The sequence below is a fragment of the Vombatus ursinus genome, unplaced genomic scaffold (assembly GCF_900497805.2).
Source record: "Vombatus ursinus unplaced genomic scaffold, bare-nosed wombat genome assembly UNPS02014801.1, whole genome shotgun sequence".
Lineage (NCBI taxonomy): Eukaryota > Metazoa > Chordata > Mammalia > Diprotodontia > Vombatidae > Vombatus > Vombatus ursinus.
In genome coordinates, this window is record NW_020954579.1 from 28,841,542 (window position 1) to 28,867,443 (window position 25,902).

Sequence of the window (25,902 nt, forward strand, 5' to 3'; positions counted from 1 at the left end):
TTAATTCTTCTTCACTTTCTGCTATCAGAGTGGTATTATCTGCATATCTGAGATTGTTGATATTTCTCCCAGCAACCTTAATTCCAACTTTTGATTCATCCAGCCTGGTATTTTTCATGATGCACCTTGCATAAAATAAGATGACAATATTCAGCCTTGTCACACTCCTTCCTTTTCCAATCTTAAACCAATTAGTTATTTCATGCTCAGTTCTAAACTGTTGCTTCTTGACCTTCATACAAGTTCCTCAGGAGACACATGAGATCATCTGGTACTCTCATCTCTTTGAGGACTTGATACAGTTTGTTGTGATCCACACAGTGAAAGACTTTAGTCAATGAAGCAGAAGTAGATGTTTTTTTTTAGAGCTCCCTTGCTTTCTCTATAATCCAGCAAAAATTGACAATTTGTTCTCTACTCCCTTTGCTTCTTCAAAAAGCCAACCTACTCTTCTGGTAATTCTTGTTTCATGTATTACTGAAGCCTAGCTTGTGGAATCTTAAGCATAAGCCTGTTGGCGTGAGTGTAGTTGTTCAGTAATTCGAACTTTCTTTGGCATTGCCCTTCTTTGGGATTGAGGCATAAACTAATCTTTTCCAATCCAGGGGCCACTGTTGTGTTTTCCAAATTTGTTGGCAGGTTGAGTACAACACTTTAACAGCACCTCTTCTGGGGTTTTAAACATTTCAGCTGGAATTCCATCACCTCCACTAAACTTATTGTTAGCAATGCCCACTGAGACTCACTTGACTTCATTCTCTAAGATGTCTGGCTCTAGATCAGTAACCACACATGCATTGCGGTTATCAGTGATGTTAAATTATTTCTTTTATAGTTCTTCTGTATATTCTTGCTACCTCTTCTTAATATCTTTTATTTCTGACAAATCTCTACCTTTTTTGTCTTTTATCATACCCATTTTTGTATGAAATGTTCCCTTTATATCTCTGATTTTTTTGAAGAGATCTCTTGTCTTTCCCATCCTATTATTTTCTTCTATTTCTTTACCTTGCTCATTTAATAAAACCTTATCTCTCATTGCTATTCTCTGGAATTCTGCATTCTGTTAGGTATATCTTTCTCTTTCTCTTTTCCTTTTGGCTTTCTTTCTTTCTTCAACTGTTTGTAAATCCTCATCAGAAACCCATTTTGCTTTCTTGCTCTTCTTTTTCTTTGGAATATATTTTGTTGCTGCCTCCTGTACAATATTGTGAACTTATGTCCATAGTTCTTCAGACACTCTGTCTACCAGATCTAATCCCTTAAATCTATTCATCACCTCCACTTCATAAGGGATGTTAATTAGGGCATACCTATATGGTTTGATGGTTTTCTCTCCTTTCTTCAAGTTAATCTAAAAAATCTTGACCATCTATATTAAAAAAGAAAGGTACTGCAAGCATTCAGAAAGAGAGAATTCAGGTACTGCAGAGCCACAGTCAGGATGATATAAGATTGAGCAACCAGTAATGAAGAAAAAGAGAGCTTGGAATATAATATTTTGGAAGGCAATGAATATAGACTTACAACTTATTCATTCTGAGTATAATCCTATAATGGAATAAATGGACCTTTAGTGAAATAGAAGGCTTTCACACATTACTGATGAAAAGACCAGAGATGATGGGGGCAGCTAGGTGGCACAGTAGATAGAGCACCGGCCCTGGATTCAAGAGGACCTGAGTTCAAATCCGGCCTCAGACACATAACATTTACTAGCTGTGTGACCCTGGGCAAGTCACTTAACCCCATTGTCTAACAAAAAAAAAAAAAAAAGACCAGAGATGAGTAGAAACTTTGAAATACGAACATAGGAGTCAGGAGAAACATAAAAAGAGAAATGTGAATGAATGAGGGACTAAAGAAGAATAAATTATTTACATTCTGAAATGGTAAAGTGATACACGTATGTCCTATGAATGTTGTCATCATCAGGAGTCATGGAAATAGTCTAATTAGAGAGCCTAGAAATGGTTCTGTTATGTTTTATCTTAAAGGAAAAGTTGAAAAGGAAGGGAAAAGTTTATACCAGAGGAGAAAAGGGAGAGGAAGATTAGGGAAAATTATCTGACATAATTGGGGTGAGCAAGTAGAAGTTTGTACAAACAAAGAGGAAGCCGTGATACTTAAGCCTCACTCATCTGAACTGGTCAAAGGAAGGAAGAATACATGTAGAATTGGGCACATAACTGCATTTCACTTGACAGGAAAACAGGAGGGAAAGGGGGGAATAAGAGGAAGGGCAGATTCAGGCAGCCATAGTTGTTGAGTTGCTTTCAGTCATGTCCAACTCTTTGTGATCCCGTTTGGGTTTTTTTTGGCAAGATATTGAAGTGGTTTGCAATTTTCTACTCCAGCAAGAGAGGCATTAGTTTTAAGCAAAACAAATTCTTAATGAGAGGGCAAGAAACAAAGATGACAAAAAGTATAAGAAAATAAGATGGAGGGAAGTATATAATTAAGAATCATAATTATGACTATGATTAGAAGGAACTCATCCATTAAATGGAAGAGGAGAGCAGAATGGTTTAGAGAGCAGAGTCTAACAATACAGTATTATTATAAGTGATACCAGAAAATTACAACTACTTAATCACAAAATGGAAGTTTAAAACAAAATGGAGTTGCTCATGCTAAGTTAACATACTTATTCCCACAAGGAGTAGATGAATAGGATTTTAGAAAATTTGATTATGATAGACTTTTGGAGATTATTGAATGGAATAGAAAGGAGCATGTATATTCTCAGTTGTGCATAGTTTCACAAATATTGACCATGTATTAGGACATAAAAACCACACAAACAATTGCAAAAAAGCAAAAATATTAAACACATCTTTTATAGGCCACAATGTAATAAAAATTATATTCAGTAAAGGACCACTTATAAAATGATTAAAAACTAATTGGAGATGAATAATCCTAAAGAATGGAATTGATCAGAAAACAAATCATAGAAATGATCAGTAATTTCACTGAAGATAATGACAATGAGACAGCATACCAAAATTTTGTGGATGCAGCCAAAGCATTCGTTAGTGGAAAATATGTATCTCTAAGCACTTACCAGTAACAGAGAGAATGTTCAGATCAGTGATTTGGACATACAATTTTGAAAGGCATTGAATTTTTAAAACACCAATTAGATACCAAAGTAGAAATCCAGAAGAAATAAATAATATTGAAAAGAAAAAAACTGAATTAATAAATAAAACTAAGAGCTAAATTTTTTTGGGGGGGAAACTACTAGAGAAACCATTAACTAATTTGCTTTTTTAAAAAGGGAGAAAACAAAATTACCAGTATCAAATATGAAAAAGGTAAATTTACCACCAATGAAAAAGAAATGAAAGAAATTATTAGAAACTATTTTGTCCAATTATATGCCAATAAGACTGATACTCTAAATGAAACAGAAGAACATTTACAGAAATGTAAAATACTTATATTAAAAGAATAGGAAATAGAGGACTTAACTCAAACATAGAAAAAAAATTGAATAAGTTATACATGAACTGCCAAAAGAAAAAGTCCAGGACCCGAATACTTAAAAGCAAATCCATAGAAATATTTAAAGAACAATTAATTCCAATACTATATAAGCTGTTTTTTAAAAAAAGGAAAATGAGTCTTATCAGATTCCTTCTGTGACACAAATGTGGTCTTGATATATAAACTAGGGTGATTCAAAACAGAAATAAAAATATAGACTAATATCCCTAGAGACTATTGATGTAAAATTTCAAAATAAAATATTAGCAAGGAGACTACAGGCACATCTCATAAAAATTATATGCTGTAACCATGTTGATTTTTATCAGAAATGCAGATTTGGTTCAGTACTACGAAAACTATAAATATAATTGACTATATTAATAAGAACAACGAAATTATGTGATCCATCAAAAGATGCAGAATTTTTTTTATAAGATTCACATCCATTTCTGTGAAAAACACTAGAAAACATAGGTAATAGTAGACAACCTTGTTCCACTATCACCATTAATATTTAGTGTAATACTAGAAATGCAATCTTTAGAAATTAGACAAGAAAAAGAAACTGAGAAAATAAGTAGGTACAAGCAAAGAGGAAACAATTGTTGCTGTTGATCTGATGATTTTACTTAGAAAATCCTAGAGTCAACTAAAAAACTAAATGAAACAATGTTGGTAAAGTTGCAGGATATAAAATAAACCTACATAAATCATTAGTATTTCTGTATAATACCAACAAAATTCAACAGAAAGAGATTGGCATTTAAAATAACTATGGAAAGTATAAAATACTCCGGATTCTACTTGCCAGGACACATACTAGAATTATTTGAACACAAATCCAAAACACAGTATGCAAAATAAAGATAGATCTAAATAACTGGAGAAATGTTAAATACTTATGGGTTGGCCAAGCCTAAAAATAAAAACAATACTACATAAATTAATTTACTTATTCAATGCTATACCAGTCAGACTAGCAGAGCTGGGACTAGCAAAACCAGTCAAACTTTATAAAGAGCTGGGAATAATAACAAAGTTCATCTGGAGGAACCAAAGGTTAAGAATCTCAAGGGAGAGAATGAGGGGGAAAGTGGAAAGGAAGGAGGCCTAGAAGTATTAGATTTCAATGGATAGTACAGAACAGTAATCATTCAAACAATTTGGTCTTCTGGCACCTTTAGTCCACTTCACCACCAACCCTCCCCTTCATGTTCAGTACCAGCCACACACTACTGTTGCTCTCCTCTTCAGAATTGTTTCCTGAGGTCCAACCTCCAGCTCCTCCCAGGATAGCTGGAATGGTTTCAGTTGCAAGGCTTTTTAAAATAATTTCAAGGTGAGATTATATGTCAGAAGCAATCAAGGGGGTAGATATTGGTACTGACTTTGGTACAGCCAACTCCTGTGTAATAGTAATGGAAGGCAAACAAGTAAAGGTGTTAGTGAATGTTAAAGGTTCTAGAAGTCCTCCCTCAGGTGTAGCCTTCACAGCAGACAGTGAGAAGTGTCTTGCTGATATACGAGCCAAACAACAGGCTGACACTAACCCAGACAACATGTTGTCTGCCACCATGTACCTCATTGGCTATCAATTTAATGATCCTGAAGTGGAGAGACATTAAAAATGTTTCTTTTAGAATTGTTTGTCTATTGATGATACCTGTACAGAAGCCCACGGGAAGCTGTATTCTCAAGTCATTTAGAGGCATTTGTGCTGATGAAGATCACTTGATGAAGATGACGGAGATTGCAGAAAACTATGTAGGACAATGGCAAAAAATCCTGTTGACAGGAGCATTGCAGTGTACGACTTAAGGTGGTGAAACTTTTGATATTTCTATCCTAGACATTCAGAAAGGTGTATTTGAGGTGAAATCCACCAGTGGGGATATTTTCCTAGGAGGCAAAGTTTTTGGCCAAGTCTTGCTCCAATAAATTGTAAAGGAATTCAAGAGAGATACAGGACTCAACCTGACCAAAGAAAACATGGCTTTTCAGTGAGTACAGGAGACCTCTGAGAAAGCCAAGTGTGAGCTTTCTTCTGTGTAGACATATCAGCTTACTATATTTGCTGTGGATGCTTCTGAGCCTAGGCACTTGAAAATGAAGGTGGCTTAAGCTTAGTTTGAAGGGATTGTCCCTTATTTTGTCTGGAAGACATGCCAAAAGACTGTGTTAGATGCTGAAGTCAGCGAGAACAACATTTGAGAAGTCATCTTAGTTGGTGGCATGAGCAGAAATGCTCAAGGTTCAGCTGACAGTAAATACAGGATCTGTTTGGCCATGCCTCTAGTAAAACTCTTGGTCCTGATGAGACTGTAGCTATTGGAGCTGCCATTTATGGAGGCATGTTAGCTGGTGATGTCACAGATGTGCTACATCTGGATGCCATCCCCCTTTCTCTGCACATTGAGTCATCAGGAGGATTCTTTACCAAACTAATCAATAGGAACACAGCTGTTCTGATGAAGAGCTAGGTGTTTACTGTAGCTACTAATGGTCAGATTCAAGTGGAAATTAAAGCATACCTGGGAGGGAGAGATGGCTGCAGACAACAAACTCTTAGGACAGTTTACTTTGATTGGAATTCCACCTGCTTTGTGTGGAGTTTCACAGATTGGAGTCACATTTGACATTGATGCTAATGGGATTGTACATTTTTCTGCAAAGAATAAAGGCACAGGATGTGAACAACAGATTATGATTCAGTGTTGTAGTTGGTTAAACAAAGATGACATTGAGAAGTTGCAAAGAAATATGCCAAGAAAGAATGTTTAGAAACTGTAAGTGTGACAGAAGGGATTATTCATGATACAGAAAGATGGAAGAATTCAGAGACCAACTTGAAGCAAACGAGTGCAAGAAACTAAAAGAAATCTCTAAACAGATAGAGAGCTCTTTGCTTGCAAAGATAGTAAAACAGGAAAAAATATCAGTCAGGAAGCGTCTCTTCTCCAGCAAACATAATTAAAGCTCTTTTAAATGTAATGTAAAAGATGGCATCCGAGCACAAAAGTTCTGGAAGTTCTGCTTCTGAAAAGAGAATGAAGATTAGAAGAAGCAGCAATAATGTCGCCAGTTGACCTTGACTGGAGCAGAAGTCAGGAAAACATTTGTAAAGCTAGGGAACAAAGGGGCATAAAGACCTTCCTGAATAGAGTTGGGCAAACTTCAGTCTTACTATCTTTTTACTGTAAAAAGATATATATATATATATATTCCTTAATGTATAAATCTGGTGAACATATTATCTAATTATCATGTGACAGGTAATTCAGACAATACAAGGTTCTAAATAGTCATCCTCAGCCTATCTTCTTTTTCCAACTACATGTAAAGGGTGTGGTTGGAAATTCACAGATCATTATAAAGACGACATAGTTGTCTGTGATGAGTATTGTACTTCCAAGGAGTGAAACAAAACCATGTCACATGAGAGTAAGGAACCATAATCCTTAAAAGACTCAGTAGGGATAAGTCCTCTTAGTTAGCTAAGTACTGATCTATTGTGACTGGTAGATTCCCTTATCTGTAGTCCATACAGGGCTAGTTACATTGCTCGGGAAGGAGAAAATAGATTGAAAGAGATGGGTCTACTTTGTTTTATCTAGAACTTTTTTTAATAATTTATTTATTTTTTGTTTTCAACATTCACTTCCATAAGATTATGAGTTTTAAATTTTCTCCCCCTCCCTCTTCTCCACCCTCCCCAAGACGGTGTGCAATCTGATATAGTCTACTTATACATTCATATTAAGCATATTTTCCCATTAGTCATGATATAAAGAAGAATTAGAACTGATGGGAGGAATCACGAGAATGAAGCAATAAAACAAAACATCAAAAGAAAAGGAGAGCAAATAGTATGCTTCGATATGTATTCCATATGTATTCATAGTTCTTTCTCTGGCTGTGGATAGCATTTTCTGTCTTGAGTCTTTTGGAGTTGTCTTAGATGACTATGTTGCTGAAAAGAGCGAAGTCTATGGAAGTCAGTCATCACACAGTGTGGCTGTTACTGTGTGCAATGCTCTCCTGGTTCTGCTCACATCACTTAACATCAGTTCATATAAGTCTTTCCAGGTTTTTCTGAAGTCTGCCTGCTCATCATTTCTTTTAGCACAATAGTATTCCATTACATTCATATACCACAATTTGTTCAGCCATTCCCCAATTGATGGGTATCCCCTCAATTTCCAATTCTTGGCCACCACAAAAAGAGCTGCTATAAATATTTTTGTACATGTGGGTCCTTGACCAGTTTTTGTGATCTCTTTGGGATACAGACCTAGAAGTGGTATTACTGGGTCAAAGGTATGCACAGTTTTATCGCCATTTGGGCATCGATCCAAATTGCTCTCCAGAATGGTTGGGTCAGTTCATAGTTCAGGATGTATTAGTGTTCCAGTTTTCCCACTTCTTCTCCAACATTTATCATTTTCCTGTTTTGCCATGTTAGCCAATCTGATAGGTGTAATGTGGCATCCCAGAGTGGCCTTTCTTTGCATCTCTCTAATCAATACTGATTTGGAGCATTTTTTCATAAAACTCTTGTCAATGCAATGACCAAACACAATACCAGAGGACTCATGATGAAAATATCTTCTGACAGAGAGGTGATGGAGTCACCTGGCTAATGCCAGAATTTGTTTTGCTTGACCATACATATTTGTTACAAGGGTTTTGTTTTGCTCTCTTTTTTTTTCACTTTCTTTTTTGTTTTTGTTTTTTTTTAATTTTAATTTATTTTTTTTTTATTTTTAGTTTTCAACATTTACTTCCACAAGATTTTCACCCCATCTCGCCCCTCCCCCACCCCAAGATGGCATGCATTCTGAATACCCCTTCCCCTAGTCTGCTATCCCTGCTATCTCTCCCCCTCTTCCCCTTCTATTTTCCTGTATGGCATGATGGATTTCTGTACATCATTTCCTGTATTTCTTATTTCCCAGTTGCATGTGAAAACATTTTTTTTAAACATGTGTTTTTTTAAACTTTGGGTTCCAAATTTTCTCCCTTCCTCCCTCCCCACCCACCCTCATTGAAAAGGCAAGCAACTCAATGTAGGCTATACTTGTGCAGTTATACAAAACACTTCCATAGTAGACATGCTGTGAAAAACTAACTCTATTTCCCTTAATCCTATCCTGCCTCCCCATTTATTCTATTCTTTCTTTTGACCCTGTCCCTCCTCAGAAGTATTTGCTTCTGATTACCCCCTTTCCCAATCTGCCCTCTTCTCTATCATCCCCCTACTCTCTTGTCCCCTTCCCCTCCTATTTTCCTGTAGGGTAAGACAGATTTCCATACCCAATTGAGTGTGTATGTTATACCCTCCTTAAGTCAAATCCTATGAGAATAAGATTCATTCATTTCCTCTCACCTTCCCCCAGTTCCCCTCCACTGTAAGAGCCTTTTCTTTTCTGTTTTTTTGTGAGATAATTTACCCAGTTCTACCTTTGCCTTTCTCCTTCTCCTAGTATATAATCTTCTCTCACCCCTTAATTTTATTCTCCAGATATGACCCCTTCATCTTCAACTCACTCTGTGCCCTCCATCTATCTATCTATCTATCTATCTGTCTATCTATACATACATATAATTTTTTCCCTCCGACTACCCTAATACTGACAAAGGTCTCATGAGTTACAAATATCATCTTTCCATGCAGGAATGTAAACAGTTCAACCTTAATAAGTCTTACGATTTCTCTTTCCTGTTAACCTCTTCATGTTCCACTTGAGTCTTGTATTGGAAAGTCAAATTTTCTATTCAGCTCTGGTCTTTTCATCAAGAACACTTGAAAGTCCTCTATTTCACTGAATGACCATTTTTTCCCCTGAAGAATTATACTCAGTTTTGCTGGGTAGGTGGTCCTTGGTTGTAATCCTATCTCCTTTGCCCTCCAGAATATTATATTCCATGCTCTGTGGTCCTTTAATGTAGAAGCAGCTAAATCTTGTGTTATCCTAATTGTGTTTCCACAATACTTGAATTGTTTCTTTCTGGCTGCTTGTAATATTTTCTCCTTGACCTGGGAACTCTGGAATTTGACTACAGTATTCCTAGGAGTTTTCCTTTGGGGATCTCTTTCAGGAGGAGATCGGTGGATTCTTTCAATTTCTATTTTGCCCTCTGGTTCTAAAATATCAGGGCAGTTTTCCTGGTTAATTTCTTGAAAGATGATGTCTAGGCTCTTCTTTTGATCATGACTTTCAGAGAGTCCAATAATTTTTAAATTCTCTCTCCTGGATCTATTTTCCAGGTCAGTTGTTTTTCCAATGAGATATTTCACATTGTTTTCTAATTTTTCATTCTTTTGGATTTGTTTTACAGTGTCTTGATTTCTCATAAAGTCACTAGTTTCCAATTGCTCTATTCTAATTTTTAAGGAAGTATTTTCTTCAGTAATCTTTTGGACTTCCTTTTCCATTTGGCCAGTTTTGCTCTTTAGGGCATTCTATTCCTCATTGGCTTTTTGGACCTCTTTTGCCATTTGGGTTAGGCTATTTTTTAAGGTGTTATTTTCTTCAGTAATTTTTTGGGTCTCCTTTAGCAAGCTGTTAACTTGCTTTTCATGATTTTCTTGCATCACTCTCATTTCTCTTCCCAGTTTTTCCTCTACTTCTCTTACTTGCTTCTCAAAATCCCTTTTGAGCTCTTCCAAGGCCTGGGACTGATTCATATTTTTCTTGCAAGTTTTGGTTGTAGGAGCTTTGACTTTGTTTTCTTCTTCTGGTTGTATGTTTTGATCTTCTTTGTCACCAGAGTAAGATAATATAGTCTGACTCTTTTTGCGCTGCTTGCTCATGATCCCAACCAATTACTTGAGTTTTAAACTCTTTGTTAAGGTAAGAGTCTTTTTCCAATGTGGAGAATGTACTGTCCCAAGCTTTGGGTGTTTGTACAGCTGTTTTCAGAGATACTTCTAGGGACCTGAAAAGTGTCAGTTCTTCCAAGGTGCTATGATAAGGGGCGAGGTGTTTCCTCTCCACAGCCACAACAAGCTCCACCATGCCAGCACTCCTCCTTGCCCCAGGACCGCCCCTCAGAACTGTGACCCAGATCCAAGCACAGGTAAAGCAAGAGATTCCTGCCTCAGCCCTGGCAAAGAGATCCTTGCAATACCCCTCTGATCAGCTACTCGATTCCCCCCTCAGTCTGTGGGCCAGAAGCTCAGAAGCCAGCCGCTGCCCTCAGGGTAACTGAGATCTAGCTTCTTCTCTCACCACAGTAACAGACTTTTCCCACTGACCTTCTAAGTTGTCTTTGGCATTCGTGGGTTGAGAAGTCTGGAAACCGCCACAGCTGCCCACGATTCAGTCCTCTGAGGCCTGCTCCAGGGTCGCTGAGGCCTGCTCCAGGGTTGTTGCGGCTGCGTGCCCACGCCAAACTGTGCTCCTCTCCCAGCCCAGCGCGATATGCCTTTCTGATCAGCCATCCAGTTTGTCTTGGGCTGGAAATTTGTTTTACTCTGTTTTTTTGTGGGTTCTGCTTCTTTAGAATTTGTTTAGAGCCATTTTTTGTAGGTATTTGGAGGGGTTTGGGGGAGAGCTCTAGCAAGTCACTGCTTTCCCTCTGCCATCTTGACTCCGCCCCCTTGTTTTGCTCTTTTTCTATGGGGAGAATGGAAGCCTGAGAGAGAAAAGGTGGATTTTTGTTGTCTAAAAAAATAAATAAATAAAAATGTTTAAAATATAACAACAATGAGAAAGAATGCCAAAATTTTGGGGATTGAGTCAAATTGGTCCTCTGGGGAAATTTTTTTATTGCTAACAGATCAGAAGAAAGATCAGATCAGAAAAAACAGATCAATGAATTAGACATGCAACTAAAAAATTCTAGAAAACCAACAAATTAACAGTCTGTAATAAAAGGCAAAAATAGAGATTCTGACAATCAGAAGAGTGATTAATAAAATTGAAAGCAAAACAAAACCAAAAAAGCCACATTAAATTGATAAATAAAACCTGAAAGTGGGCTTAAAAAAGCAATAAAATAGATAAACCATCAGCTAATTCAATCAAAAAGAACAATTGTTTTTCTAATACCTAATTTAATTAATTTATTTAGTACCATACCAATTTAACTAACAAAGGGTTACTTTCAGAATTAGAAAAGTAATAACAAAAATCATTTGGAGAAACAAAAAGTCAAGAATTTCAAAGGAAATAATGGGAGAAAAATGGGAAGGAAAGGGGCCTACCAGTACCAAATTTCAAACTCTGTTACAAAGTAGTAATTCTCAAAATGGTTTAGTACTGGTTAAAAAATAGATGGATCAGTGGAACATATTAAGTATATAATACCCAGAAGCAAACAAAGCTAGTAGTCTAGTGTTAATAAATCCAAAGATTCCAGCTACATGATCAAGGACTTAATATTTAACAACAAAAACTATTTAACAAAAACTGCTGGGAAAACTGGAAAGAAGTCTGCAGAAACTAGATATAGGCCAACACTTCACATTATATACCAAGATAAGCTTCAAGTTGATACATTGCCCAGATATTAAAGATTACTTTATAAACAAAAGAACAAAGAAGAAATTACCTCCCAAATCTATGGATGGCCAAAGAGTTGATGGCCAAAACAAGGTGTAGAGAGAATCACAGAAGACAAATTGTACAATCTTGACTATATAAAATTAAAAAATTTTTGCACAAACACATCTAATACCAACTAAGATTATAAAGAAAACAGTTAACTCAGGGGGAAAAATCTTTGCAGTAAATTTCTCTGATAAAGGTTTCATTTCCAAGATATATAAGGAACTGATTAAAATTTATACGAATGGGAGTCATTCCCCAATTGATAAAATGCCAAAGGATACAAATAAGCATTTCTCAAGGGAAGAGAGGAAGAATGCTCCAAATAAGTAATAATTAGAGAAATGCAAATTAAAACATCTCTGAGGCTCCTCCTTTACCAACCATCAGGTTGGTAAAGCTGACCAAAAAAAATGACAAATGTTGGAGGAGCTGTGGGAAATGCACTGTTGGTATCACTTGGCTCAGACATTCAGTAAAGCAATTTGGAATCATGCCTCACAAATTACAAAGTTGTACCTGCCCTTTGACCTACTTTGACCCAGTTCTCTATACCAAAGAGTTGATATAGTTGAAGAGGTCCTATGTTTACAAAAATAACATAATAGCTCTTTTTGTAAGGGTAAAGAACTGGAAACTAAGGGAGTAATCATTGATTGGGAAGTGGATGAGCAAATTGGGACATACGCATGTAATGGAATACTATTGTATTGATGAAGGGTCCCGTTTTAGAAGAACCTAGGAAGACTTGTATGAACTGATATAGAATGAAATGAACAAAACCAGGAAAACATGACAATAATACAGTAATGACAAACAACTTTGAAAGAATTAGGAACTCTTGTCAGTGTGATGAACAACCATGATAGTTCAGAAATACCTGGAAGACTTGTTGAAATTAATGCTTTGATGTGAGCAGAACCAGAAGTACAATTTATACAATAAGATGAATACTGTAAAAATGAACAATTCTGAAGGACTTAAGAACTCTGATCTGTGCAGTGATCAACCATGATTCCAGAGGACTGGTGTTGAAGAATGCTGCCCACTTCTTGGAAAGTATTGGGCATCATAAACAAATGATGCAACTTTGCTATATAAGTCATATATACATTTTGAGCTTAAATGTTGATTGATCTCCTTTTTTAACCAATAGCATATTGTTTGGGTGATTACTACTTTGTAGTATATGCCAAGATCTGATACTGATAGGCTCCTTTATTTTTCATTTATTTTATTATTTCTTTTGAAATTCTTGACATTTTTCTCCAAATGAATTTCATTATTTTTTTTGTTTCTTATTTTTTAGTTTTTATTTAGTATTTTATTTTTCCCCAGTTACATATAAAAACAATTTTTAACATTCACTTTTAAAACTTTGAGTTCCAAATTCTCTCCCTTCCTTCCTCCCCTCCCCTGTTACTGAGAAGGCAAGCAATTCTATATAAATTATATATGTGTAGTCATGCAAAACATATCCATAATAGTTATGTTGTGAAAGAAAACATTAAAAAAACTCAAGAAAAATAAAGTATGCTTCAATCTGTATTTAGACACCATCAGTTCTTTCTCTGGGGATGGATAGCATTTTTCATCATAAGTCCTTCAGAGTTGTCTTGGATCATTGTATTGCTGAGAATAGCTAAGTCATTCACAGCTGATCATCTTACAGTATTGCTGTTAACTTTGTACACAGTACATTTCACTTTGTATCAGCCCATGCAAGTCTTTCTAGGTTTTTCTTGAGAGCATCCTGCTCATTATTTCTTACAGCACAACAGTATTTCATCATAATCACACACCACAACTTGTTCAGCCATTCCCCAATTGTTGGGCATCCACTCAATTTTTAATTCTTTACCCCTAGAAAAGAGCTGCTATAAATATTTTTGTACATGTAAGTCCTTTTCCTTTTCGTTTTTTATCTCTTTTGGGATACAGACCTAATAGTGGTATTGCTAGGTCAAAGGGTATGCATGGTTTTGTAGCCCTTTGATCATGGTTCCAAATTGCTCAACAGAATGGTTGACTCAGTTCACAATTCCACCAATTGTGCATTTATTTCTCATTTTTCCCATATCCCCTCCAACATTTGTCATTTACCTTTTCTGTCCTATTAGCCAATCTAATAGGTATGAGGTAGTACTTCAGAATTGTTTTAATTTGCATTTCTTCAATCAGTAGTGAGTTAAAGTATTTTTTAAGTATGTCTGTAGATAGTTTTGATTACTTCACCTGAAAAATGATCCTATCTTTTGATCACTTGTCAATTGGAGAAAGGCTTTTATTTTTATAAATTTTACTCAGTTCTCTATATGTTTGAGAAATGAGGCCTTTATCAGAGAAACTTGCTTTAAAAATTTTTTCACAGTTACTATTGCTAATTGTATTTCCCTCCATCCTATTCCCCCCCGTTTGCCCCATTCTCTTCTCTTTCTTCTTTCACACTGAGTCTCCTCAAAGATGTTTTACTTCTGACTACCCTATTCCCCAATCTGCCCTTCCTTCTATCACCCTTCCTCCCATTCTCTTATCCCCTTCTCCTCCTACTTTCCTGTAGGGTAAGTAAGATTGATTTCTATACCCAATTGAGTGTGTATATTATTCCCTGTTTGAGCCAGTTATGATGAGAGTAAAGTTCATTCACCCCCCCATCTTCCCGTCCACTGTAAAAACTTTTTCTTGCCTTTTATGTGAGATAATTTACTCCATTCTACTTCTCCCTTTCTATTTCTCCCAATACGTTCCTCTTTCACCCCTTAATGTGATTTTTTAGATATCATCTCTTCATATTCAACTCACACCTGTGCCCTCTATCTATATATGCTCCTTCTAACTACCCTAATAATGAGAAAGGTCTTAGGAGTTACAAATAATATCTTCCCATGTAAGAATGTAAACATTATAACTTTATTACATCCCTTATGATTTCCCTTTCCTTTTTACCCTTTTATGCTTCTCTTGAGTCTTATATTTGAAAGTCAAATTTTCTATTCAGCTCTGGTCTTTTCATCAAGAATGCTTGAAAATGCTCCATCTCTTTGAATGTTCATTTTTTTCCCCTGAAGGATTATATTCAGTTTTGCTGGGTAGGTGATTCTTGGTGGTAATCCTAGCTCCTTTGCCCTCCAGAATATCATTCCACGCTCTCTGGTTCTTTAAGGTAGAAGCTGCTGAATCTTGTGTTATCCTTACTATGGCTCCACAATAATTGTTTCTTTCTGGCTGCTTGCAAATATTTTCTCCTTGACCTGGGAACTCTGGAATTTGGCCATAATATTCCTAGGAGTTTTCATTTTGGGATCTCTTTAAGGATGTGACCAGAATTTCTTTTCGAACTCTATAAAGTAATTCTTTAGTTGTTTGATTGGCATGTCACTGGATTAGTAAATTAATTTTGTTAGTATTGCCATTTTTATTGTGTCAGCTTCATTTACCCATTAGCTATTAATATTTCTCCACTTATTTAGGTCTGTCTATATTTATGAAGTGTTTTGTAGTTAGATCTGTGTAATTCCTTTGTATACATTGATAGGTAGACTTTTAAGTATTTTGTAATTGATCAATCAGTAAACATTTATTAAGTGCCTACTATATTCTAAACAATGCGCTAAGCACTGGGAATATAAAAAGAGGCAAAAGATAGTTCTTGCCCTTAAGGAGCTTACAGTCTAATGGTAGAGACAACATGCAAAGGTGAAAGCTATACACAAGATAAAAATAGGAAGTCATTAATAGGGAGAAGGCACTAGAATTAAGAGGGGTTAGTGAAGGCTTCCAGCAAACCTGGAATTTTAGTTAAAACTTAACTGAAGGGAAGACATTAGGTTGAGCAGAGTAGGAAGAGTGTTTCAGGCATGGAGGACAGCCAGAGAGAATGCTGGGAGCCAAGAGATGGAGTAAGCCAGGAAGCCACTGTCACTGGATTGAAGAGTAAATGTCAGCAAGTAAGGTGTAAAAAGACTGAAAAGCAGTAGATTTGAGAATCATCAGCATAGAGATAGTAATTAAATCCATGATTGCTGGTGAGGTTACCAAGTAAAACAGTGTAGAGGGAGAAGCAAAGTGGTCCCAGGTCGGAACACTATGGGACACCATATGAGCAGTCAGATAAGGAGGAAGAAAACCAGGAGAGAGTATTGAAGAAAGAGTGATCAACAGTGTCAAAGGCTGCATAGAGGTCCAGGAGAATTTGAATTGAGAAAAGGTCATTGGATTTAGCAACTAAGAGATTATTAATAACTTTGGTGAGAGCTATTTCAGTGGAATGGTAAGATTAGATGTTGAATTGTAAGGGGTTAAGAAAGACATGGAGGAGAGAAAGTAGAAGCACCTATTGGAGATGGCCTTTTGGGGTTTAGGTACCAAGGGCAGAAGAGATATAAGACAATAGTTAGCAGGGATAGAAGGATCAAGTGAGGGTTTTTTCAGGATGAGAACATGTTTGTAGTCAGTAGAAAATGAGCCAATAGACAGGGAGAGGGTGAAAATTAGTGAAAGAATGGGGATTACAGAGGGGGCAATCTTTTGGAGGAGATAAAGTGGAATGGGATCACTAGAACAAGTAGAAGAGTTAGCCTTGGTAAGGAGTAAGGCCACTTCATCATGTGAGACAGAGGTAAAGGAAGAGATGTTGAAAGAAGGTATTTGAATGATAAGAAGATGACGAAGAGGGGAAAAGAAGGAGTTCATGGCAAATGGATTCATTTTTTTTTTTCTATAAAATATGAGGCAGGATTCTCAACTGAGAGAGTGGGGAGAAGGGGAGCCATGAGAGGCTTAAAGAGGGATAAAACGATTTGGAAAAGCAACTGTGTAGGTTAGTGAATTGATAAGAAAGATATTGTAGGATTGCCTAACAGCATGCGGGTCCAGTTGAGATTTTAACATAAGTTTGTAGTAGATCCGGTCAGAACAGTTGAGTGATTTTCTCCACTTTTGTTCAGTAGCATGTATATAATGCATGTATATAATGAATGGTGGGACTGATCTAAGACTGAGGCTTGGCTGGGTGTAATCAGTGATATGAGTCAGTTAATTTCTCTAAGTCTCATTTTCATCATTTTATGACAAGAGGGGATTGAATTCAGTTATCTCTGAATGGACAGTGAATTGGGCCCAAATTGAAGAGGAGAAAGGTGGGCTGGATGGTCTTTGAGAAATTCCATGCTCTTTTTAATAACACCAGACTTTTCTTTGAGATCAATGTCCATCCATCTTTGTTTGATAAAAAGGAACAAACATTTTTGATCATGAAAAGTTTTCCCCATTGTCATGGAGGAAATCCATTGCAGAGTCAAGTCAAAAGGGGGATTTCCCTGTAGTTATATAGTTGCTGAAGTCCTCTATTTGCACCTAGATTATATTTCATATTTCCTCAAAAGAATAACCAAGGTAAACAGTTACTTTTCCTTATTAAGTTAGCAGTGCATGCTTAATCTAGATAATCCCTTCTAGAATTTACTACTTTTTATTCCTTTGGAATCTTACATATTTCCTGGTAACTTTACAGGTGTCATTCTACTATTGAGGTTATTTGAGGGATTCTGCTGAACCTTGTTTTAGTATCTCATGTTTGTATGATGCTGAACTTTCCTTTCATCCAGGCCAGGTGGGTCTCAGTTGTCATTGGAGATAAAATTTGTGGGAGAGATGTTGGACTTAACTTGTGGAATTTAATTTGTGGACTGGACAAGTTGATAGATATATATGTATTAGCTCTTTTGGGGAAGTGGGGGAGGACTAGATCTGTAATTTCATTGTCATTGGGACCTCGTGGTTAGTAATTGGGTCCCTTTACTAATGCAAATTAGCACCTATTCTGCAATTTTTAGTTTTAGAAAAGGCCATCAAGGCAGCTGAAGCAGGCACTGTGGAGTGCTTAGAGCTTAATCAGACATCAAAGACACCAAGGTAAATCCATCCACTGCATCCCAGGCCATCACCATTCATCTTGACTTTTGTCTTGCCACTGGACTTCAGTGACTCAGGAAGAGAGATTGAGGCTTTTCTGCGTATGCACAAGGTTTGTGCAGCAGTTGTGAGTGGGATATAGTCCCACTAGCCGAGGAAGTCCCTTCCTATGTTGGTGGCATGACTAGGCAGGGACTCTGGGGAGGAAGGTGATAGATAGTCCCGTTACAGGGAAATTGCCACCTCAAGGTAGCCAAAACATCTGTGAAAATATTGATTGCTGAGTTTAATTTCAACTTTATTATCAGTTAAAAATGTGTCTTACATCTGTAGAAACAATACCAAAAGCAACTCCAGAAATGCTAAGAGAACAACTAGTTTGGATTCTAGGTACTTTAAAGGATTTAAAGGAAGATAGGATTTCAGTCAAAGAAACTTGTAAGGAAATAAGGGAAAATTATACAGAAGTGAACATCCTTACAGATAAAATATTGTTGAAAACAACAAAAATGAGAAGTGATATAGCACAGCAAAAAATAAACAGGGGAAACAAAATGGAAGAACAAGTCTATAATTATCAGAACTAGAAAACCACTTACTAACAGTGCAAGAAAAAGTGGCCAACCTTGAAGATAGGTGCAAACAATCAAGCCTCAGAATTATTGGCATATCAGAGGCATCAAAGGGAAAAAGAATCTGAATCTTGATAACCTGAAGAAAGAATTCAAGAGAATTTTCCCTAATTGACGTATTGAAATGAGAAAAATATTCACTCTCAATAAGCAGGAAACCTAAAATCCAAGTCCCTGAGGCACATTCTCATCAGACTCTACAATCCAAGCCAGAATCTTCTAAGCCTCAAGAAAGAAGAAATGATAGGTCAGAAAACCCTGATTTGCATTTTATCACACTTTTCAGTTAAAACCATGGAAAAATAGTGATGTTAGAGGGGCAGCTAGGTGGCGCAGTGGATAAAGCTCTGGCCTTGGAATCAGGAGGATCTGAGTTCAAATTTGACCGTACACATATAATGCTTACTAGCTGTGTAACTCTGCTCAAGTCACTTAAACCCGATTGCCTCACCCAAAAATAAATAAATAAATAAAAATTTAGCAATAGTGATGTTGGCACAGAATATAAAATTAAAAGCTATGGACTTGGATTTTAGAGTCAGACTTGAAATAAACCTATACATTGTTTTCGAAGGCAGAAGAATGATGTTTAAAAATTAAGCCTTCAAAGAATTCTGTGACAAAAGACTACGACTGAAAAGGAATTTTTGAGTGGAGGGGGAACCAGGACTCCTTTGGGTAGATAAGTAGTTAAGATATTCAACAAAGGGTTCCTAAAGTATGTTGTTAAGGATAGTTTTGATTGTAAAGTAAAATTTACAAATCTCTTAAAAGAGATATAAAATATAATATTGTGTTAAAAATAAACATTAATTAAACTACTGTGTTTAGAATATTCGTAGATGCTGGGTAAAATTCAAGGTTTCTCCTTTATGGAAGATTTGTTTGTTGAGATTGTTTCTTATGTAAAAGTAGTTTTGATGGTAAGGAAAATAAAATAAGTGACTTTTCAGAAGAGAGTGGGGAAAAGAGCAGATTGATTATTCTTATAATGAAACTTCTATCTTTGACTAAGTTGGAAGATAAGAGAAAGGATAACACTAAACACTAACACTTGTAACATTAAATATTATGAATTTGAAAATAGCTTGTCTATAGGAGATACATAATCCAAAAAATTATTAGGAAGATTAAGGCTATAGGTAAGATAATATTTGTCATGCATTGGCAAGCAGAAGATAAAAGAGTAGCTAATGAAAAGATTCGATCAGTTAGTGCCTTCCTGTTTGGATTTAACTTTCAGGGAGGTAAGACTATTAAATAATTGTAGAAATAATAACAAATGACAAAACCTAATAACATTAAGATTTTTTCATCCCAAACAACACAGCAGTTAGGTTAAAAACATTATTTAGGAGAATAAGTAGAAATCATACCTCTGTCGTATATTTCCTGATAACTTTAACAACAGTTTTAAAAGTTACATTATTAGGTTATTTATGATAGATTAAGGAAAATGGGTAAATTATAAAATTAAACTGAATGATTTACCAAATTCTAATATGAAGATGTTAGAAAAAATTTAAAATGCACATTTTTCAAGTGTATAGTAACTTTCATAAAATTGTACTTTCTCACGGAAAGGGATCTAGCAAATCTGAAAAAAGGAATTAAGTATTACAAAAATTAATACAAAATAATACAAAAATTAGAAAGAAATATTTATAGGAAGCTGCATGTAAAATAAGAGAATTGGTTGATTTAAAGAAGAAAAAAGAAAAATATAGCACAAATAAAATAATCTATAAGATGACAGTGATAGAGATTTATGGGATTAAATGCGTATATTAATAACAAAAACAAAAAAATTAAACTTTTATAGAAATTTTAAAAGATAAATTAGAGAAAAGTAGAAAAAAGAAATGGTTTTGTTTTGTTTTAGAAGAGCAAGTAAAAAAAATGGATCTGTGATTCCATTAGCTTGTTAATGTAGTTTATGAAATCCTATCTGTGCTTTCTCATTCTGTGGTACAAAACAAACAAACAAACAACAACAAAAAAAAACCAAACCATTGTCCATGTCCTCTCACAAATCTTTTTAAGGAGATACTTGAAATGAGTTTTGGGCCTTCTAGGCCTCAATATTATATAGCTAGCAAAGCCGTAAATAGTCTATCCATTACTTATATTTTGCTCTTGATAATTGATTGGCCTCTTTCAGTCATACACTTCTAATAAGATCTTTTATACTTGTGTCCATTTTTTCATTGTAATATGTTGTAGCCTACCCAACAGGTGTCTCTTCATTGTCTTTTGAGTGACCTGTAATTTTTAATCTACAGAAGTTGTTTTTATTATTCTACCCCACAAAGCAGGATCACTTTTCATCTTGATCTTCAGTGTGATAAATTAAAAAAACAAGAATTAATTTTTTACAAAGACTACTAAAATTGATAAACTCTTAGTTAATAACAAGGAGGAACACATATCCAAAGTAAAAGATAACAATGAATTTAAAATTAAGGAAATTTTTGAAGGAATATTGTATTTACACAACTGTATGTGTCATAGCAATAGTTTTGTTTACACAGCTATATGTCATAATAATAGTTGAAAGTGGCAAAAATGACAATACTGCCTAAATGATTTATAAATGTAATTAAATACCAATCAGTATCAGTGAAGCTACTTTATACAAATAGATAAAATGACAACCAACCTTATTGAAGAACAAATGATTTAGGATATAAAGGAGTACTTTGATAAAAGCAGATGAAATAGTACATGGACCACTAAACTTAGAAATTAATCAAGGAGTGATTGTCAGAAACTACAGGCATACCTTGGAGAATATTGCAAGTTCATTGGTTCCAGACCACTAAAGTAAATATTGCAATAAAAAGAGAGAGAGATTGAGGCTAATGACTTTGTGCAACTCTGCCTCACTTAAATCTAATTCATGTGCAAGTCAGGACATCACCCCATGATGTTATTAGTCCTTTTTGAAATTGATAAGAGCCATTCTATCCATCACCTAAATGTAAACAGAGACCAGGCATGTGGCCAAGCCTCACCATATTTTGAATTGTTCTTCATTTTCAGAGCTATTAAAGACTGTATTGCCCTCTGCCTGAAGTGGTGTCTTGAATCCATTCTAAAGAAGTTCTCTGCCAGTCAAATTTTTAAATCAGTTTGACAAACATGTATTAAGTCTCTGTTGGTTCTGGGGAAGATCCAAAGTTCAGATAGTTCCCGCCCTCGTGGAGCACCCGGCGAATAACTGTACTCTTATGTATTTATTTGATAACTCAAATGGTCTTGTAGTCATAAGAATTGGAACTGTAAGCCAACCCCCAACTTTTAACTCATAGTCTGACCTGGAGTCTTCTCTTCCTTGTGGTACAATCCAGATGCCCCTCTTAATTTTCAAAGGTGCCAGTATGTTCCTCAGTGTTGCTGTCAACACGAGCACTTTGCCCATAGATTTCCATATTTAGTGGCAAATGTGCCAATAAGTGACCATCCTAATTGCACACCTGCTTCCGTTGTGCCCCTGTGACTGCCATACAGTGAGTGATTGTTTACCTTCCCACAGGGAGGAATGAAAACTGGTTGACTCCTACCATGATTGCATTGTATATGTAATGATCATCTACATAAATTTTATATGTGCAATAATTTCCCTTTTTATATGTCAGGTAAATGTTTGTAAGGGTTATACTTACACAAATAGAATTATTATAATAAGTACTAATATATTTTTTCACGTTTCATTGCCTGAATAAAAACTGTTTATCACTATTTCAAAAAAAAAAAAAGAAATTGATAATAGCACCTATTCTGCAACTTTTAGTTTTAGAGAGCTGCCTGGGGTACTGAGAGATTAAATTATTTACCCAGGATCATGTAGCTAGTATGTGTCAGAGGCCATACTTGAACCTAAGTCTTCCCAATTCCAAGGCCAGCTATCCACTAGGCCACATTGCCCCTCGTTATAACTTATTATATGTCATATTTGTGTTTGTGTGTGTGTATGCATATACACACACACATACATATATTTATATGTTAGTGCTATACATATGTCCAAATATATGTCTATATTTTTGTTGTCCATCATTCTCTTTTGGTAGGCTTCAAGAGGACGTAGCAGCAATGAAATCTGCCTGGGATGCTCAGATTGCACAAATATCAAAGGAAACGATTTCCAGAGACCTTCAGATCCACACGCTACAAGAAGAGGAGGTGAAGCTCAAGGCGCAACTGGCCAGATTCCAACAGGACATTGGAAGGTAAAAGCCCTAAGGTTATATTGGTGCTAATAATCAAGGTGAAGTACAGACAGATGAGATCCTCGTCTTCTGGACATGAGATCAATTTCTGTTTCTCTTTGATGCTTCAAATGTAGGCATTTTGACATTGTTGTCCTCTTCTGAGTCTGTGTTTTGATCTTCCCTATCTCCATAGTAGGTTTCTATGGTCAGGATTTGTTTGTTTGTTTTTTGCTCATTTTCCACTGTATTTTGTGACTTTTAAAGTTGAGCTCTGCTCCTGTCCTGAGTTTCTGGCTCCGGGGTCTCTGGGCCTGGCCACTCACTTGCTGTACTGGAAGTTGGAAGCCTCACAGCTGGCCCACTGTGCTGGGGCTATGGGGCCTTGGTTGTTGTCCTATGCTGAGGATCAGGGCCTCCAACTATTTTGCCCAGACATCATCTGCACTGGGCTGCTCTCTCCTTTTACCCAAGCAAGATAGACCTTTCCTACAGTCCTAAGTTGTCTTTGGCTGGAAAATTATTTCACCCTTTTTTGGGGTTCTGCCCCTACAGAATTTGTTTTGAGGTTTGCTTTAAAGTTGATTGGAGGGGAATTTGGGAGAGCTTAGGCAAGTTGCTGCCTTTTCTCTGCCATCTTGGCTCCACCTTGAGATCTTAGGCTTTAGGATGATTTTGATAAATCTCTAATATTTTTCAGATGGTTTTAGATCTGACTGGATTATCTGTAATATATTCATTAGTTGGTGTAGTGAAAAGAACTCTTGACTTAGAGTCAAATCTGAAGTTCAAGTATGGCACTACCATTTAATAACTGTCTGTTTTTTGGGTATCAGTTTCTTCATCTCTATAATAATAATGATATCTGTCCTATCTAGCCTTAGGGTTGTGTGAGAACCAAACTAAAGAATAGGGGGTTTTTTTGTGGGTTTAAATTTTGTGACTTGAGGAATTCTGAAAACGCCAGTACTTAGTAACATTTTATCTTTGACTTATTTTGTTGTTATTTCCTTTGTCTCTCTTACCTCTTTCTCCTCTATCCTTCAGACTTAAAATCTAGACAAGATGGCTAATTTTATAGGCGTAGAAAGTTTGGACCCTGTTGAAGAAAAAATATTAATACTAATACTATACTATGTAATTTAGGCACAAGGCTTCCAGAAACAATTTAGTTTAATATTTATCTGTATCCAAGTCATTTCTGGCTTGAAAGGGCAGATGTCCAAAATAATAATAGTCTTTCATGCTCTGCTCCAGGAAGATTTTCAACATGACTGTATTCCAAGAAGATTTCAGGTAACATTTATAGGGATCTTGAGCAAGGAAAAGATGTATTAAAAATATGGTCTAGGTTGAAATTACAGATTTGAGTAACCAAGTCACTAACTCATTTTTGTTAGACCTTCCCCTTTATCTTAGTCCTTTCTCCAAGAGAAAGGTGGGTGGTAGCACCAGTCACTTCATGTGGGTGAGGTGGCAAAGAAGTGAACTATACCAGAGTTACTCTGGCTTAATGTGCCACCTTTAATGTATTTCCCCAAGAAAAGCCTTTTTGTCTGAAGGTCCTTTTCCAAGGACTTTTGAAAAAGGAAAATATTATTTCTTAATATTTCTAAAGAATCAAAAAAGAGGCTTTTAATATGTTTCCACAATTTCCAACAACTTAAAATTGCTACTGATTCATTTCATGTCTTTTGAGTTAAGGAAGAATTATGATGCAGCAGAATAGTGTTGGATTATAAATCAGAAGAGTGGAGTTCACAAATTAGTTCTGTCCCTTTTAAGTTATATGGGCAAGGCACTTAACTCCTCTGAGTTTCCTTATCTATAAAATAAAAATAATAATACTTGTATTACCTTTTCCACTGAGATATTGGGTGAAAAGTTAGATAATCAATGTGAATTTTTTATGTATAAGTTATAGGTTAATCCTGGTTATAGCTGAATACCTACTATCTCTCACATCCTTATACTTCCAGACTTACCTTATACATTTTGAGGTCGGGGCAAAATGAGATGAGATGAGAAGGTTGCTGAATTTGGAATTAGAAGATTCCACTATCTGGACCCCATGCCTGGAATGCTCTCCCCCCTTGCTTCCCTGTCTCCCTTCAAGACTCAGCTAAAGTCCTGCTTTCTGCAAGAAGTCTTTCCGAGTCCTCTGTAATCTTAGTGCTTGCCTTCTAAGATTATCCCCAACTTATCCTATATATAACTTTGAGTTTTTTGTTGTTCAGTCTTTTCAGTTGTATCGAACTCTTTGTGACCCTATTTTGGTGTTTTTCTTGGCAAAGATGCTGGAGTGGTTTGCTGTTTCCTTCTCCAGCTTATTTTACAGATGAGGAACTAAGGCAAACAGGGTCAAGTGACTTTCCAGGATCAGAAAGCTAGTAAACATCTGAGACTGAACTTGAACTCATGAAGATGAATCTTCCTGACTCCAGGCTCAGCACTCTGTCCACCATGCCACCTAGCTGCCCATATATATCTTGCTTGCACATAGTTTTTTACATTATCTCTCTTTTAAGATTATGAGCTCCTTGAGAGCAGGGATTGTCTTGTTGCCTCTCTTTGTATCCACAGAGCTTAGCCTTTTGGCCAGCACATAGGAGATAATAAACGTTTCTTAATTGATTGAGATACATAAACACTGTAATATTACTTCAGTACCTCTTTGCACCTATACTAGAGCATGACAGAGATAAAGAAACAGACATTCATTTCCTAGTCCTAACTTAATTCTTCCCTCCCTCTCCCTTCTGCAAATGTATTAATACATTTTTCATTGAGACTACAGACACTTGCAACAACCACCAAACAAACCCCACAACAAAGTACATTCCCTGAAAATAGTTTCTGTAGAAAATGGGATTTTAATTATCATCATATCCAAAACAGGTCATTATTCTTCCCCCCCCCCAAAAAAATCTGTCTCTCCTTCAAACTCCTCTATTTCTTTTGAGGGCATCCCCGTCATCCATTCATCCATGTTCACAACTCAAAATCACCCTTAATTCTCTTGCATCTGTCTCCTCTTCAGTCACATGACCACCACACTTGCTTGGTCCCTTCCTAGTGCTCATCTGCATTGCTAAAATA

General features: G+C 36.1%; 1 protein-coding gene and 1 pseudogene across 2 annotated transcripts in view; both read left to right on the plus strand.

The window, feature by feature from the left end:
• The window catches only part of LOC114050733 (coiled-coil domain-containing protein 57-like), a 195,991-nt gene that overhangs the window by 13,727 nt on the left and 156,362 nt on the right, over positions 1 to 25,902 (plus strand). The window contains exons 1-2 of one of the 2 annotated variants that reach the window (XM_027872597.1): positions 17,624 to 17,658; positions 22,666 to 22,824. In XM_027872597.1, coding sequence (XP_027728398.1) covers positions 17,627 to 17,658; positions 22,666 to 22,824 — 191 coding nt within the window. In that variant the 5' untranslated portion in view covers positions 17,624 to 17,626. Of the gene's footprint in view, positions 1 to 17,623; positions 17,659 to 22,665; positions 22,825 to 25,902 lie in introns of those variants that run through there. The other variant, XM_027872596.1, reaches the window with a different exon arrangement.
• On the plus strand, positions 5,268 to 6,581 carry LOC114050889 (annotated as a pseudogene).